This window comes from Lissotriton vulgaris, chromosome 3_1, assembly GCF_964263255.1.
Source record: "Lissotriton vulgaris chromosome 3_1, aLisVul1.2, whole genome shotgun sequence".
Lineage (NCBI taxonomy): Eukaryota > Metazoa > Chordata > Amphibia > Caudata > Salamandridae > Lissotriton > Lissotriton vulgaris.
In genome coordinates, this window is record NC_141689.1 from 470656072 (window position 1) to 470673138 (window position 17067).

Here is a 17067-nt window from a genome sequence, read left to right on the forward strand (position 1 = left end):
TCTCCCGGGCGTTATCGGACCGGATGGGTCACGAATATTGGACCAGTCGGACATTACAGAGAGTTTTGTGGCGTATTATGTGGACCTGTACACTCCTAAGGAATGTCTGCCGGCCGAGGTGATTTTTGGATGATCTCCCACCTACAGCCCTGTCAGACGAGGTCAGTGCGGAGCTGGACCGTCCACTCACGGAGGGTGAACCGGGTGCTGCCCTCTGGGAGTTGCACCACGGGAGGGCCCCAGGTCCCAATGGTTTCCCAAACTAATTTTTTAAACGTTACTTCCTACAACTCGCCCCTCATTACCGCAAGGTGGTGGAGGAAGCCAGAGAGCACGGTCTTCTGACCAGTGACAGGCGGCATGCAGAGGTGGTGGTCTTTCATAAGCCCGGTAGACCACCCGAACACCACGGGTCCTATCCCTCTATTTCCAGCCTCAACGCCGAGGCCAAGGTCCTGGCCAAGGCATTGGCCAACCGTCTCCAGCCCCATATCCTGATCAAGCCGGGTTTATGCCCCAGCGGGCGACCCACCACAATAGTCACAGAGCACACACAGCTATTGCAGCAGTCAGGGGCAGCGCTTTTGCTTGCGAACATGGACCGTGCTTTTGATTCATTGAGTTGGGAGCATTTATTTGCGCTTCTGTGCAGGTTGAATTTAGGGCCTTGCTTCTACTCTATACTGACATAACAGCGTCTGTACGCATGGCGGGTTCTGTCTCGTCGGTTTTTACTATTGGTCAAGGCACCAGGCAATGATGCCCATTGTCTCCATATTTGTTCGCCTTGGCCATGGAGCCACTGGCGTCCTGGGTGCGCATTGACCTGCAAGTGACCTGTCTCGATGTGGCCGATGGGCTCTCAGATCGCATAGCCCTGTACGCCGACAACGTGTTGTTTTTCTCACCAATTTGGACAGGACTGGCCCACGGCTGCTGCGCATCATGCAGCTGTTCGGTGAGACCTCCGGCCTCTATATGTAATTAATATTTTTATTTCTATATGATTAATTAAAATCTTTACAAAAGTATAAAAGCCATATCACAATAAAAGAAAATGAATTACTTTTTAAAATGCAACAATTACTGTGATCAATTCAAGGTTTTTACTAAGCCACAATGAGTCTTTCAAGTATGGTTTAGTCTTTCCTTTGTTAGGTCAAAAAACTTCACAACCTGACAATTCAGTTTGATGTTGCTAGTGGTGAAACACAGTTTAACTGTCTGCCTACAAGTCCGAACGGCATGTGATCTAAAAAATGATAGCAGCAGGTTCTGTCTCAGGTCCCTTAATCTTGGGCATATGCATATCACGTCGACAATGTCCTCTTTGCCAGATTTACACAGGCGACACAAGTCCGAGGCATGAGATCTCTCCCATGGAGGCAGGTGCCGTAATATCGGGATGGCCCCAAGGCGCAGTTTTAAAAACTTTTCTTTAACTTTTATTTTCATCCCGATGTTAAGATAGGCTTGTGGCCGTATTTATGAATGAGCGGAAGTCCACCATTTGGTTCTTGGGCGGAAGGGGCGATCTTGGTACATGGGCCTCCACTGTGCAGGTGGTGCGCGGGGATGAAATATCTGGGCGTGTTCCTCTCCAAATCGCAGCCAACTTCATGGGACAGAAACCTGGTGCCAGTGTGGAACAGGGTGCATGAGGATATTAAGATTTGGTCCCACATGCCCGTGTCTACTTATGGTAGCTCGGCCATCTTTAAAATGGTCTCTCTTCCTCGTCCATTATATCAGCTACAGAATCATCCATATCCTATTTCTCCAAGATGGTTCTAATAGGTCAATATGGTCTTGGGCCAGTTTTTATGGGGGTGGGGTGGCTAGGGTGGCTCTCCGTACCTGTTTTCAGTCCACATATTGTGGGAGACTTGCGACTTCCGACATTCTTTCGTATTATATGGCTGCGCACTTGTTGTTCCTTAATGAATGGTGGTATGGGGGTAGGTTGGATCCGGGCATAGGCTGTGGAACGACGGTTTATGGGTGATTATACGCTACACAAGCTCCTATATTCTGCGCCTTTGCAGCGTTCTTTGCCGGCTGCTACACAGCTTGTTTTTCGGATCTGGAGGTAGGCGCTGAGGAGGATGGGTTGGTGGAACCGTTTGACCTGGGAGACCCCCCTGTGGCAAAATGGACGCCTGCCGCAGTTGGTGACCTTGCCAGGATTCCGCGACTGGGACACAATCGGGGTCTCCACCTTGGGAGATGTTATGCGGGGGCCGTTTTGAAGTTGTTTCGGGACTTGCAGAAAGATTTTCGAATGCCACGTACCCAAGTTTTTTAATTATTTGCAATTTCGACATGCCATTTCCCCCAGCTTGGTGGGACTGTAGGTGCTGGCCGACTTCAGTCCGGTGGAGGAGAATGTTTTCATGGGTGATTTGCAGGGCTATAAGATCTCTAAAATGTATCAATCCCTGGTCACACAGTTCCCTATCTCTGCAGCGTCTCCGTGAGGCTTGGGAGAGTGATGTGGGCTCACTCGAAGAGGAGGACTGGACGGAGGCCCTTGCCTCCCCTCGGGCGGCGGCCATTGCGATGAGCCTTCGGCTTATCCAGTTTAAATACCTCCATAGGGTATATTTTACTAGAGTCAGGCTGTACAGGGCGGGCTTGGTGGCTTCCCCGGTGTGTCTATGCTGCATGCTTGAAGAGGGCTCCTTGCTCCATATCATATGTGATTGTTTTGGACGGGAGCAATGGCATGCCTGTCGCAGGTTTTGGGTTGGGACCATCCTTGTTCACCTAAGCTGGGTCTCCTACACATCATGGAAAATATTGGGGGCAACGTTTACAAACATCACCTTATGCTTCTAGGTTTTACCTTGGCCAAACGTGACATTGCTAGAGCCTGGAAGGCTCTAGCTCTAGCCCTCCGTATCGGTTTGGAAGACAGGTCTAGACTTATTTATGTGGTTGGAGGCACCCATCTTTGTCGCGAGGGGGTGCCCTCGTAAACACTACAAAATTTGGAAGCGCTGGGCAGACTATTGGGGACTGGAATTGGAGCCTGTTCCAGCCCAGGGCTCGGGCCGGCTCTAATCTTTCCCCCTCTTTCACTGGGGTGTTCTTGGTGGGATAGAGCCTTCTTAGAAGTGAACTGTAGTGAGCGTAGGATTGTTGCTTTGACTGTATATATTGATCTTGCATGGTTAACAGAGCGATAAGGTGTGGGGGTTAGGGGGTGTTGTATGTTCTTTGTTTTCTTCTGTTTTGATTTAGTTGCAAGTCCTTTCAGTATTCTCTTATATGTACAAGAAAAGTGTGAAAGTCATGATAATGTAAATTGATGCTACAGAAGTCTCCGGGTTACAGAGCTCCGCTCTATGTGCTTTTGACAAATAAAATATGTTTAAATAAAAAATTAGAGGCAAGTCAGCTGAGGCACAAGATGTAGCCAGTGCGGTACATAGTAGACACTATAGGAGTCATCACTGAACATAACTTGTTTAGATATCCTTGCAGGATTCTTTGCAGTACAGACATTTGACAAAAGAAGAATGAGTAACTCCATACTTCTTTGTATGGACAAACTCTCAACAGTAAGTTACATAAAATCACTATATGGTACAAAGTCAAGTTTTGGGGATTTTGACTTCAGAGCAAAATTTTGGTACAGGCAGAGTACTTGCCAAGTCATTGTAATACAATATCATATTGGTGCTACAGACATCTTCAGAATGTGAGCAGCCCTACAGTTTCAAAAAGCTTTATTTCAAATTCAGGCATTTCGCAACAGATCTGTTTGCTTCCCATCTGAACACCCTACTTCCTCTATAATACAGTTGGAGACCTGGAGACCAGATCAACAAGCCCTAGCAACACGTGCCTTTCTCCAAAAGGGGTCTCTACAGACAAATTATGCTTTCCCTCTGTTTTTATAATATCTCGAGTTTTGGACCAAGTGTGCTGCCAAAAGGCTATGTTCCAAATGACAACTCCTTCCTGGCAAGATCTACCATGGGTCCCCACTGTCCTCGAACTGTCAGTAGACCTTCCTGTCCTAATTCCTTCCTTTCCTACTTTACTACTCAATATACAAGATCAACATCACAAGATGATATCCAACCAGTCCCTCACACTCGTAGCATGGATAGTTTCAATTCAGCCTGGAGAACCCACGGAATTGCGGCAGTAGCTGCTCAGCTAATTTTCCAACTCTGGGCCCAGATTCAACAAATGATAAATCAGGTTGGATGGTCTGGAATTGCTGGAGCTTAGACAGGGTGCATATTTTTTTTTAGCAACTGTCTTTCTAGAAGTTGATTTTTTGCTATATCTTGCTTTTCAAGAAAAAGCATACAGAAACATCAATACACACAGGTCAGCTACTTCAACAAAGCATCTAACAGTGGACCTATACGAGAAAGAGAACTACCGTTTATTTGTCGTCGCTGAAGGGAATCAGATTCATGAAACCTCCTTCACCAAAGTATAACCAGATGTGGGATGTGAATGTAATTTTGAATTAGTTTATGAGCTGGTCTTATAATTCCTCCATGTCACTCAAGTTTCTATCTGCAACACTAACTGTCTTACTTTGTTTGGTCTCTTCGAAACGCCTTTTAGATGTTAAGATTTTAGATATCACTTCGTCCAATATGTCTCTTCTGGGGTATGTTTCCAGGTCCGAGGCAGAACTAAAACAAATTAAATGTTTGTTTTGCATCTCTATTTTCCTCTTCAGCCTACGTTTTGTGTGAGAATTTGTTTACAAGAACATATTGCAAAGACAAACGGTTCTAGGACGTCCTACACATCACTTTTAGGACTCCTCACAAACCCCTTTCAGCCACTGTCCGAGTACGTTGGGTCAAATGGACAATGAGCTTAGCAGGCATTGCCACATTTGTTTCTGGTGCACATTCCACTAAATGGCTATGACTTTATAAGCCTTTTGGACTGCTTTGATTTTGGATGACATTTTCAAATCTGCTGATTGGTTTAATGTTTCCACCTTTAAAAGGATGTACTGCAAAACCATTCCTTATGTTGCTAAATCTGTGGTTACTATTCTATGAAATAACATAACATGAGCCCCCTATCTTGTAATAAAATAGAGATCTTTTTTAGCTGCAGTGAAAGAAAGTCTTGGATTTTAATAAAAACATGGAGGCTAGTATTACCCGACCACTTTCCAATTTTGACCCTCCCTATTTTTCCAATAGTGCCTATCAGAACCACAACCTGCAATATTAAGGAGGGTAACCAAGTTATATCTTTTGAAGGCCACACTGTGCAAGTCTGGATAGGTTTTACTTCAAATAAGAAGTTTTGCTATGACTTGCTTTTCTTTCTTACAAACTCAATACAGAATTCTTCTGCTGAATCTTACTAGAAACCTTATTACATTTCCAATGGCTTTCACTATTGCAGCAGTGGGGCCGGGTTGGGGGTGATTTGACTGACGACCACGAGGGAAAAATAAATAAATAAATAATTTTCCCCTGTCGTCGCCTATCTAAATCCCCACCCCCACCACTCTTACCTGCACGGGCCACGGCGGCACTATTGTTGTAGTTACCATTCCTCTCTGTGTCTTTAATCAAAGAAAGACTTTCTTTCACTAAATCTCCATTTTGTCTTGCATGAAGCACAGGGTCAGTATGTTACTTCCACCGTACCTATTAACTATCAAGTAAGATAGTTTATGGAAAATATGTCAAAATTCAAGACAACAGATCCTAAAAATTGAAGTAAGAAGCTTGGGATGTTTCTAAATTCAGATTGATCTTTTGAAACAAATCCTATTTTGATAACAGTATATGTGATGTAACAAGAATTTGCATGAATAATGAAACAGTACATTTTGTAGAAAAAAAATGATCATTATTTCCATTCTGCTTGAACTACATTTAAATTTATCAGCATTACTTTCATGCTGCAGTCAAAAACCCATACCCAGTTGATCAATTGCGGGCAAAAGTTTCCTCTCATTAGTATCAGTCTAATACCTTGTTAGAGTCATCAAAAACTGCAAATTGATCAATCAACGTTTGCATGATGTCCTCCTGAGTGCTGCACTGTTTGTAAAGAGTTTTAGTAACTTTTGGCTCATTTGAGCTACAAAACAATTTTGTTGAAAAGCACAGAATATGCAGCAGAGTGGTACAGTTTGCGGCATGTGTGGTAAATCAACAATTATGTAGAAAACGTGTGGCCACTCCTTTGCTTGTTTCCGGAGGCCCCCATACACCATGTGTCCTGCTCGAGTAAAAGTCCAACTATGACTATGCCACTATGGATTAAATAGTTTTATAGTGACAGGACCAACTCATTACAGTCTCTTGTTACAATTGCTTCATAACAAACGAAAAGCCTTCAAATATGGATTTTTGGAAAAGGATGTCCAGTTTATCTCTGTATGCTATGTGCTATCCGTCTCTTGCACATCATTGGATGTATGCTGCTATGACAAATATCCAATCATTTATAAACAATATTTATTTCTTCTTAAATTCGGATTTAAATTTTACTGTCTTATTACAATTTATTTGGAGGCAAATATATAATATACTGAAAACACCTTCAACCTTCCTCTATGTAGTAATTATTATTTAGTTGATCACTTAATTCAAAATAACAATGCTACAAGTTTAATACAGGCATTGTTTTAGTTCTTCTCATAAGAGGAAATAAACACTTTTCAATAACTTGTCCATTTGTACACTGCTGTAGCAACCTACTTTCATCTCAAATAGAAAGCAGCATTCAACAGCATCTAAAACTATTATACATGAAACTTTGAGCACCTTAGAGGTCTTTGGTTCAGGGGATGTGAATACTAGTCAGGTGCCATCAGTTGTTGCCTACTGATAAACCCACATTTTTCCACATGTCTAAAGAACACCTACTCTCAAATCGCCCTGGCATAAACTCGATCTTCAAATATTTGAAGATTTCCTTCAGCAATGTCACCCTCAGCTGGCCGCTAATGCAGAGGAAACAAACAATACCCTAATTACCTGGCTTATTTCTGCCCTAGATAATTTTATCCATGCCAGGCCGGATCGCAGTTGGAAAGAGCATGCCGACCCCTTGTTTAATGAAACTTAATCTCCGCTAGAAAGCATTTTAAGGCTCTTGAACGCCCTTGGAGGAAGTCCTATGATCCTCCCAAAAAAATCTAGTATCGAACAGCAATCAAGTATCACCGCAAGCTGATCCAGAAATCTAGAGGTGAGCACTTTGCGAATAAAATAAAGTGCAGCAACAACCCTGCAAAAGTAATTTTTTCTCTACTAAAAATCATAACCAAACATACTCACAGTAGACTCTACAGATGCTTCTAATGACCACTGCGAGGAGTTGGCAGAGTACTTTACTGACAAGATAGAAGCCATTTATTCTAAATTTGCTTCTAATACCACTGATTCTGTTCCTGACAGTCACACCAGTACTATCCCACCCTTGCTCTATCTTCTACCATAGCTACACCTCAATGAGCTACGCACTTTATGTAACAAAGTCAAATCATGCGCACCTGACAATACTCTTAACCTAAACATGTTTTTTAAACTCTAAGACTGTCTCCTTCCACCTTGCTTGGAACTGATCAATCTCTCCTTGTCATCAGCATTCATACAGGGTCCCTGGAAGCATGCCAAGGTTATCCCCTTCTTTAAAAACCTGACCTGGATGCTTCTAAACCAGAGAATTTCTGGTCTATCACTCTACTGTTATTTCTTGCCAAGGTCATAAAGACTCATGCCAATGCTATTTTAACAAAGTTTTTAGGAGATAATCAGATTTTAGACATCTCTCAGAATGGTTTCAGGCCATTACACTGTACAGAGTTGGCTCTTCTTGCGATTATTAAGCAACGCTGCGGCAATTGAGAGGAAGGCAGTCTTTGGCCTCGATCTTACTTGACTCGAGTGCTGCTTTTGACACTGTGTCCCTCAAAATTGTGCTCCCACACCTCCAGGAGATTGGCATAGGTGGTCCTGCCCTAGCCTGGTTCTCCTCCTATCTATCTGGCCTCTCTTTTCAGGTTATTTGACCAACAGCATACCTCTCATTTGAATACTCTGCACCATGGGGTGCTCTCTGAGCCTCACTCTGTTTAATATCTACATTCAACCTTTGGCTCAGGTTGTGAAATTCCTGGAGCTCACGCTAGTGTCCGATGCGGATGACATCCAGCTTGTGCTCTCTTTATCTAATAACCTGTCATGTCCTTTAGGATAGACCAATTACATACATTTTGATCCATCCACATGACATAACGGTGCTACACAGGTGACCTTTTACTTAGTAGCTTACTTCTGTCTATTTGACACCAGGCTCTCGGGACCCTATCTTAATCCAGGTACCTAACATATATAAACATGTCCCCAGGCACAGCAGATTTATTCTATATAAGGGTCACCACTTTTTTTCATCCATGGCCAACAGCTAAACATTTTTGTTTAGAAAAGGATTACCTAAAGGATTAGCGAATGTTTTCAAACCATCCTAGAAGAAATCCTGGAGTGGCCACTTTAGTATAAAAGACCCGCACTCCCCCTTCCAGGCTGGACCAAGACTCTGCAGGCTGATTCTTCAACAGGCAGAGACCTGACATCCCTTGCAGGGGACCATCCTCGTTGCAGAGATGGGGTCCTTCATTCAGAACCATCAGGTGAGGGGTTAGCACTTTCAGGGGGATTCTTGGTTCCATTAGGATATATCCCACCACTTACATACATATGCTTCACCTACATATCTAGGCTAGGTACATTTAGGTAGGCTACGCATCGTAGGAGTACGCCAATGTTATTGTTTTATATAATCTGCTTTTATTGATCTTATTAGAACTATGGTAGAAATGTATCTACTCTTTATGATATTGGTGCTAGTGATAACATTTGTCGGCTCCTGTCTTTTGATTGTCGCAGCGAATATGTTTCATACTAGACTGACACTTGGTCAATAAATAATTATTGAAACCATTCTAATCGTCATTCTATGTGTACTATGAGAGAAGTAAGCACGAGTGATTGAGCGAAAGGTACTGTATTGTTTTCCGCGATACCTGAGGAATCAGGGTTGACATGTTCCGTTGTTACCAGAAACTACTTACCCCGCTGTAGAATACAGGTGGGTGGTTGTGGCACTGTGGAGCTACCTGGTCTAATGGCTGACTCATCCTGTGGGGTGTCCAAAGTCTGTCTGCACACCAACCCCTCAGTTTAGGTCATCCAAAACGTGCAGGTCCTGGGGGGCCCTAAGAACTACACGACAAACGCCATAGTCAGATATGGCTAATTTCCAAAGGGGTATGCTGGCCGTTGCGGAGTGTATAGAGGTCAACTGCTTGCAACTTAATACCAGCAAAACTGAGACTCTCCTCCAAGGGAAAGATGCCCACTCTTGGGGCTAATACTGGTGGCCTCCCTCACTTGGTCCTCCTCCTTGTCTTAAGTCTGTGTTAAAAAATCTAGGTGTCTGGGTGGACAAGGCATTAACTTTTGAAGCATAGGAGAAATCAGTGGTAGGCACATGCTTTGGACTTATATGTGGGCTTAAACCCATTCTCTGATTCTTTGACCCTCCCACACAACAAGTAATCATTCAGGCACCTATCCTTTTCCGGCTAGACTACTGTAGCGTCCTCTACCTGGGAACCAACCAGGTTGTGATTTGCAGACTCCAGCTGGCACAAAAGGCCATGGCAAGGCTGATGTTTTCGCTTCCAAAGTGTTGTACTGTCTCTGGTCTTATTCCTAAAGTGTATTTGCTCCCCATTGAGAAGCACGTGCATTTTAAAACTTTGTGAATCACCCATAGGATCTTTTTTTCTTAGGGGCCTCTCATCTTGCCCAATATATAGTGTCCCCGTACAGGATCTCTCAGGCATTGTGTTCAGCCAAACATAATTTAGCTTCTGTTCCACGTGTTAAGAGAGTCAGAGTGGGAGACTGCTCCTTCTGCGCCCCCATCCCTTTGGAGAGCACTCCCTCTGTCCCATTGGATTGTTCATAACCACTGTGCTTTCAGGAAAATCCTGAAGACCTGGTTATTCTCTTCTTAGCTGCTTTCTACGACACTTTGCGATAGGTCGTTTTTTACAGTGTGCTCTTTTAAGAGTGGAGCTGGGACGCCCTGTTGCTGGGACGGGTATGTGCTTTATAAATCCTTTAACATAACTAAACACATGGATCTTTTCATTTACACAAGACACCTTTAGCTATCTTAAAGAAATTCTAAAAGGAAAATCGCTTGATGAATGAAAAGTACATATGGCCACTAACCTAACACTAAAATATGAAGAATGTCAATGGAAATAATTAACCCAAATGTAGTGTACTTGTTACTACCTGATGAAATACAAATGAACAAAGACATCAGTCATTCAAGAAGAGCCAATAATAACTATAGTTTTACATGTGATATTAACAGAACTCAAGCCTTTTTTAAATTGAACAGAAAAGCTCTATAAGCTTAAGTGTCCAGAGTCTCAATCATTTTCACTCTACTTCACACCCAGGCATAGAGAAATAATACAGAATAAGACACAATACCAATACCCTTTCAACCATGGCACAACATATGTAGGTGCATGGTGCATGTCCACTAAGAGCTCTCGCCTCCTTGTTGGGGTAGAATGCGCCACATAAATGCAAGTACAGTACATTACATAATATCATCTAAAAAGATGCCAAATAGGCATAGTGATATAAGGACTGATAATACATCCACTGCCACAATGGAAGGAAAGATAAAAACGTGTGTCTGTTGGCTGAAAACTACCAAAGTGAAATAGGAAAATGCTATAGTTTAATTTCTATGCATTACCTGACAATGTGTGTTACTTCAACATAAAAGTGCCACAGACAAACATATCATAACAATTTCGTTGCTCAATCATTGAATTTATGTGCATAACAGCCTTGTTCTCTAACTCATGTAAACTATAGTACATGTAAACAGATACTTAAACACTAGGTAACATATTTACCTCCTATTTATTTTGGTACAGCTATATGATGGCAGGACAATTTAAAAACCGTCTTACTTATAATATGACATTTCCCTAAATATATTAATTTGACTGGAAGAATATAAGGAGCAATTAATGTAAACATGTAATGGAAGGATTTAGAATTCTTACCCCATATTTACATTGGCGAGATGTTGCCCCGTACTGGAAACGGCATTGTTCATCGGCATCGTATACTTGACCAGGGGCTACAGCTGGATAAAGAAAGTCACGCTTGGGAGGTTCGTTATCAAGGCATGTACCACGGCCAGAGCTGTTGAACATAAAGAACCAAAAGCATTAGGGATTTGACTGACTACTTAACAGAATTAAGAACACCATGAACTAAAAATTTGAAAAACAGAAATGTACAAGTAGCAAAGTGGCACAGAGTTTCTTAATAAAATTCAATCACTGGATCTGGAATCATTAAATTGGGAAACATGGGCACTGATGCTGTGAAAGAGACATAATGGACCTCTCTGAACTTTTTCTATGCCCTAGTAGGCCTCTGGCACCAATGAGTTATATGTGGCACATGAGGATTGTTTTTTAGTTCAAAAAGATGCATTTAGCATGTAGACATGAATAATATGTAAAGTGCGTACACTGAGCACTCCTAAATTACACATGTACTTGCAGAAATAGGCTCTCAAAGGGGAGTCGCAGTGATATGTAATTCAAACAGGGTAAACATCACAAAGTGGGTATTCACAAAAGCTCAGACATCCATTTACTACATTGAGCAGAATTAAACAGAAGTGCAGATCATAGTGAAGCAAAATGCGGACATAATTGCACGTTTTTTCCCTGGCATGTTCTAGATGAGGAGGCACATATCCCAAAATATTTTTGAGACTAAACAAATTGAGAAAAGAAAATAATTTGTAAGCGTGTAAATGTTATAACCTTAGAAGTGAATACAGAAACAGAACACAAACAGAAGAAAATGTTCACAAATCAACACCTATATCAGACACAAATAATTTACAGGTGGATGTGACAGGCATGTCTGAGAATTTACAACAGTTTGAGTTTTTGTGAAAGGGGAAATTATACTTCTAAAAAACACAAATCTAAAAACAATGTGGTAACCACACCATCAGGAATTTCAGTCTTGCTCGTGTCTCATAACTTTCAAGCAAGACTTACCAACATCCGGAGTTAAAAAAAGAAAACCAAGAAAATAAGAAAATATGATTTTTACCAACCCTTAAGGAATTAAATGTACATAGCATTAGGTTTAAACTGGGAACCAGATACAGCAATGAAACCGTCCATACGTTTTTATGGGCATCAGTTGTAAATGCGTTTGAATGGCAGGAGTTCTCTGGAGGGGAGGCTCTACGCTTCCTTCCAGCACCTCAGCAGTGTTTGGTCTTGTTCGGATTACAGTTTTAAGATAAGGTCATCATACTGTGAGGTTTTAATGATGTTTTCTTCTCCTGGAATATTCACTGCCTTTACAGAAATACAATTGCGGCAGGCAGCGAAGAGACGAGCTAAAGTAATTCAGCCAGAAGTATTATACCCCTGCATGTACAACTTTCAACAATTTCTGTCACTCGGCCCAGAATAGAGCAAATGCTGCTTCTATTTTTTTTTTAGAATTCCTTAGCAGGTATTGTGCAAAAATGTCCTACGTTTCTGTAAAACATTTGTGGATTATTAACCAGCTCTGTCTAGTATGCCTTTTCCCCAAGCAAAATAATTCCACAGACCAACATTTTACACCTTAAGACCATAAATATTTCTTTAGAAGGAAATGAAAGGAAAACCATGTTAAATTGTATACTTTTACACATTACATGTGCATTTGCTCCACCCTCTGTCTGTCACCTTCATTCTCTTGAGGCAACAGTATGGAAAACCAATCAGATTTCAGCTAGAGCCGCTCTTCGCCCTCCATTTGTCTTAAGCTCTTGTAGTAGCTTGCAAACAAGAGCTTGATGCCAGCCCTCACTCTATTATCGTTTTTGTCAAGAAGAGTGATAGCAAGAGTAAGCTTAAGTGCGCAGCATCACACATTTTAATCTACCTGTCTAATAAACAATTATAGTAGACTGTGCAATATTGAAATCTTTTGCCATATTTTCATTTGAGTTCTAACAAAATCGAACTGCCAAATATAGTAATTTTCTTCTGGCCTTGATCCATCTGATAAATTCTCTTACTGAAGAGTCCAATAGGATAGGTGACACTTTAAAACAAAGAGAGAGCAAGGACCCACAAAGGATTCCTAATTATCTCCCCACCTGCATACCTTGCCCCATAAATTACTTCTTCCAGTGACCCGGGGTTTTAGGAAGCAACAATTGTGGTGGTTACAGCCAGGGTCTTTGAAGAGAGAATTGCGTAAAGAGAATTCTGCTTAATCCGCTTAGTGAAGTATAAGGTAAGTTTATTGAGAAATCACCGAACGACCTTCAGCATCTCACTGTGTCCTCTCTTCTCTCAACAGCATCCCATTGAAGCCCCCCACATTAGTATTTCACATTCCAACGTGGATACAAATACATTACAAATTAACCCTACATATCTTCTGCCCTAAAACAAAATAACTAAACACTGAAAAAATTAAAATAACATTTCATAATACTGTAATACAAAAAACAATGTTCCCAACAATTACAAAGAACAAAGGAATGTCCTACCAAAAGATTTACATAAATACTAATTTACAATGTTATCTTCAAGATACTTTGGACCAGAACGTTTTCTTTGCGGGTAATCTTTGCATACTTTGACTTTCTCTGCAGCACTACTTTCACAACCAAGCTTAATCTGTTGTTGTACAAAATCCATTTGTTCATCAGGATCAGTCACCAACCTCTCCTTATTCCACCCCTACCATCCATTGCGCGCACATCATTAGACCATACTTCCACAGCTAGAATAAGAGGAGTGAATTGTGAACACTGGAAACCACCTGACTGGGTCTTTTGGCACACATCCAAAACCTATCCAAAACCTGTATCAAATAATTCCACCATCTCTCGTAATGCTATCAACCTTAGTTTGAATGCACCTTACAACAATTGGGATCGAAAGTAGACAAATCCATACACTCTCTATTCAACTTAGTATTAGGAGGCATGTGCACCCTCAACTTAGTACTGTTCTAAGGAGTGGTTTTACTTGTCCCTCAAATTAAGCCTTTAAATGGAAGTGAATTGCAAACGCCTCGTAAGAATCCGATTAAATAGTTCGGCGCACCCATTACTCCTGGGATGATAAAGGGCAGACTCGATATGCTTGATACCTGCCCCCTACAAAAGTCTCTTCATTTCAAATGACACCAACTGTGTTCCATTGTCAATTACTAACTCAATAGGATACAAGTTCTTGCACAACTTGGGTACTCCAGCACTCACCAATTTAATCTCCAACCACTTGGTCAAATAATCAGTTAACACTATGGCATACTTGAACGTTTCTCCCAACACCTTATGAGGGCCTGAAATATCCAATGCCAACTCATACCACAGTACCATCGTCACATCAATAGTTGTAACAGGAGATTGACCTGTGCCTTATCATTTATAGCACAAGCATTACAATCTCTAAAATACTCTTCCACTGCCCTGTCCACTCCAGGCCAGCAAAACTCCTTACACCCTCTCCGTTTCAAAGCCCGGATTCCTACATGTTCTTTGTGGGTTACATCCAGCACTCTTTTTTGAAAAAAGTCAAAGGCTCCATTAATGGTTGTACCCAACACAACAGTCGTTGCTCACAAGTCAACTCTTAATAAATGTGTAAATATGATGTAAATTCTGATTCTATCAACTTGGCATTAGGCTTCCTAGTTACAATCGAGTCTTTCATCTGTGCCAACACATTGTCCTCCTCCAATGCACTTCTCCACTCATCTTCATGTAAAACTCCTTTGAAGACCCCAGATACACATTCAACAGCACAGACCCTTTCAATGTCATCCATTGAAACAATGCCACAATCAACCTCAGGGGGAGGTAATTCCAATAAACAATTGGATACAGCATGTTTTTTGCCAGGAACATATTCAATCTTACATTCGTATTCTTAAAGGCATCACTACCACTTTGCTATTCATAGCAGGTGCCAACGTGCCTTCCTGTTGGTAAACAGACTCACTTATTGTTTATAGTTGGTGCGGATGATGAAATTCACTCCCCACACATACATTTTAAAATGTTGTGTACTCCACCACAAAGACAAAGCTTCCTTTTCTATGGTAGTGTAAGAGGCCTCTTGTGGTTCTGAAATTCTGGACCCTGCTATAATATGGTACCGAGGCCTAACACTCGTGTCGCAAAATATCATCGTACCCTGACGAAGTTGGTGTCTACAGACCGGTAATGACTACAACATTATCCCTATGCATTTGCGTCGTGATTGAGTGATGCTATCACCCTTAAATCATGGTTTCCGTCCCGAACCCTCGGACTCCATTTTGTGAACGGCATCCATCTTGTGGCTTGCCCTCATATAGTCAATTGATTAAGGCCGAGTTTGATCTGAAAGGACACGTTCACCTTAGCTGACTTCCCCATGACCTGGCCGAGCTGACTCCACTGCCTCCAGCCAAACCTGTTCGGGCAGTCCCTCGCCCAGTGGCCGAGTAAGATAGCATCAAGGCACAACATGCCATAAGCCATTCACTACATACAAACCATGTTATCCACACACATACACCTGTCCATGTTTCTTGTTTATGGCCGGTTTTACGATGAGGAGGTGCCCGATTTTATTGGGGTTTCATCGATATCTGATGGTAGTTCTGGGTCGAGCTGGGTAATCTATCACGAACTGGACACACGAAATTGTAGGCTGGCCGTCATGACTTTGCTTACTCTTTGTTGTACAAATATGTATATGGTTGCATCATAAAAGAAAGAATTCTTGCCTGAAGTGTAATATTTTGTATAAAAGGAGAAGGCTAGTTCTGTAAAAACGAACAGTCTCCTGAGAACTTACATCCCGTGCTGTTGTACTTCTAGGACACTTGTTACTTGGTTGCAGCCAATAAAACTCGATCTCTGACTTCACCTAAAAGACTCTGTGTTTCTGTGGTCCGGAACAGGGAGAACTCAGAGGTCTTCGGGTGTTATCCCCTGGCACCACCGGGTTCCTAAAAACCCGGCACCTCAGTTGGCGCCCAACTCGGGGCGGTATCAAGCGATGACGGTCCAAGCCAGATGTTCGTGAGGAGCTTCGTGTGAAAATTCCAGAGAACGGCCAGCCACTTCAGCGACCCCTGTATGTCGACGTAGTTCCGAAGGTCTTTGCTGCGAGGTTCCCCGCGTCCCGACGGCTACGAAGGACTGCTGCCCTGACTATCGCCCTGTTTTGGACCCAGTGATCCTTGGTAGAGCGAAACGATAGACAAGTCTTCTAGTGACGTCATCGATCTTCAATACTTCAGTTAAGTATAAGTGGAGCGTCTCCCAGTCCTTAGTTTGTTCTTAGTTTTGGTATCCTTGAGATACACCTTGTTTGGAACTGGCAAGCCCCAAAACCAAGGGATTCGTGTATTCACGAAAATATCGTATTTTGATAATCCTTTGAAGTTTGAAGCTAGACTAGCGAGCGAAGATGCCTGGTCTTAGCAGACTTGGAAACTTGTTTTGTCTTGGTTGTAGTAAGGACTCCCGATTAGAGGATTCGTGTCCGGTTCCTCCGATTGGAACTCCAACATATGAGCTCTATATAAAGCATGGAGTAGGCCCTATCACATATAATAAAGTATGGATAAAATACACCAGAAAAGATGGTGTCTTAAAATGGCCCCAATATGGTAGCTTTGACGCAGAAATTTTAGATAATCTCGAGGTCAAACTGTTTAAGAAGAAAGCCCGGCCGGCAATGTTTGACTCTTTTCGCTTATGGCGCAAAGAAGCCAAACAGAAAGAAATAAAATTAGCTAAGAAAAATAAAAGAGGTATGTCAATGGTGCAAGCTGCCATTGCATACAGGGATAATGAGGAAGAGCAAGAAAGTGAACAAATGCTCAGAAGCAAGAAGTTAGCAGTAGATAAATGCTACCCAATGTTGCCCCATGAAGGACAAGGTTCAAAAGAGACATCAGAGAAGGAACCATT

The 17067-nt window shown here is 42.1% G+C and overlaps 1 protein-coding gene across 1 annotated transcript in view; it reads right to left on the bottom strand.

The window, feature by feature from the left end:
* The window catches only part of ADAMTS6 (ADAM metallopeptidase with thrombospondin type 1 motif 6), a 1724075-nt gene that overhangs the window by 608543 nt on the left and 1098465 nt on the right, over positions 1-17067 (bottom strand). Inside the window, exon 11 of the mRNA XM_086963486.1 lies at positions 11117-11258. Coding sequence (XP_086819612.1) covers positions 11117-11258 — 142 coding nt within the window. The remainder of the gene's footprint in view (positions 1-11116; positions 11259-17067) is intronic.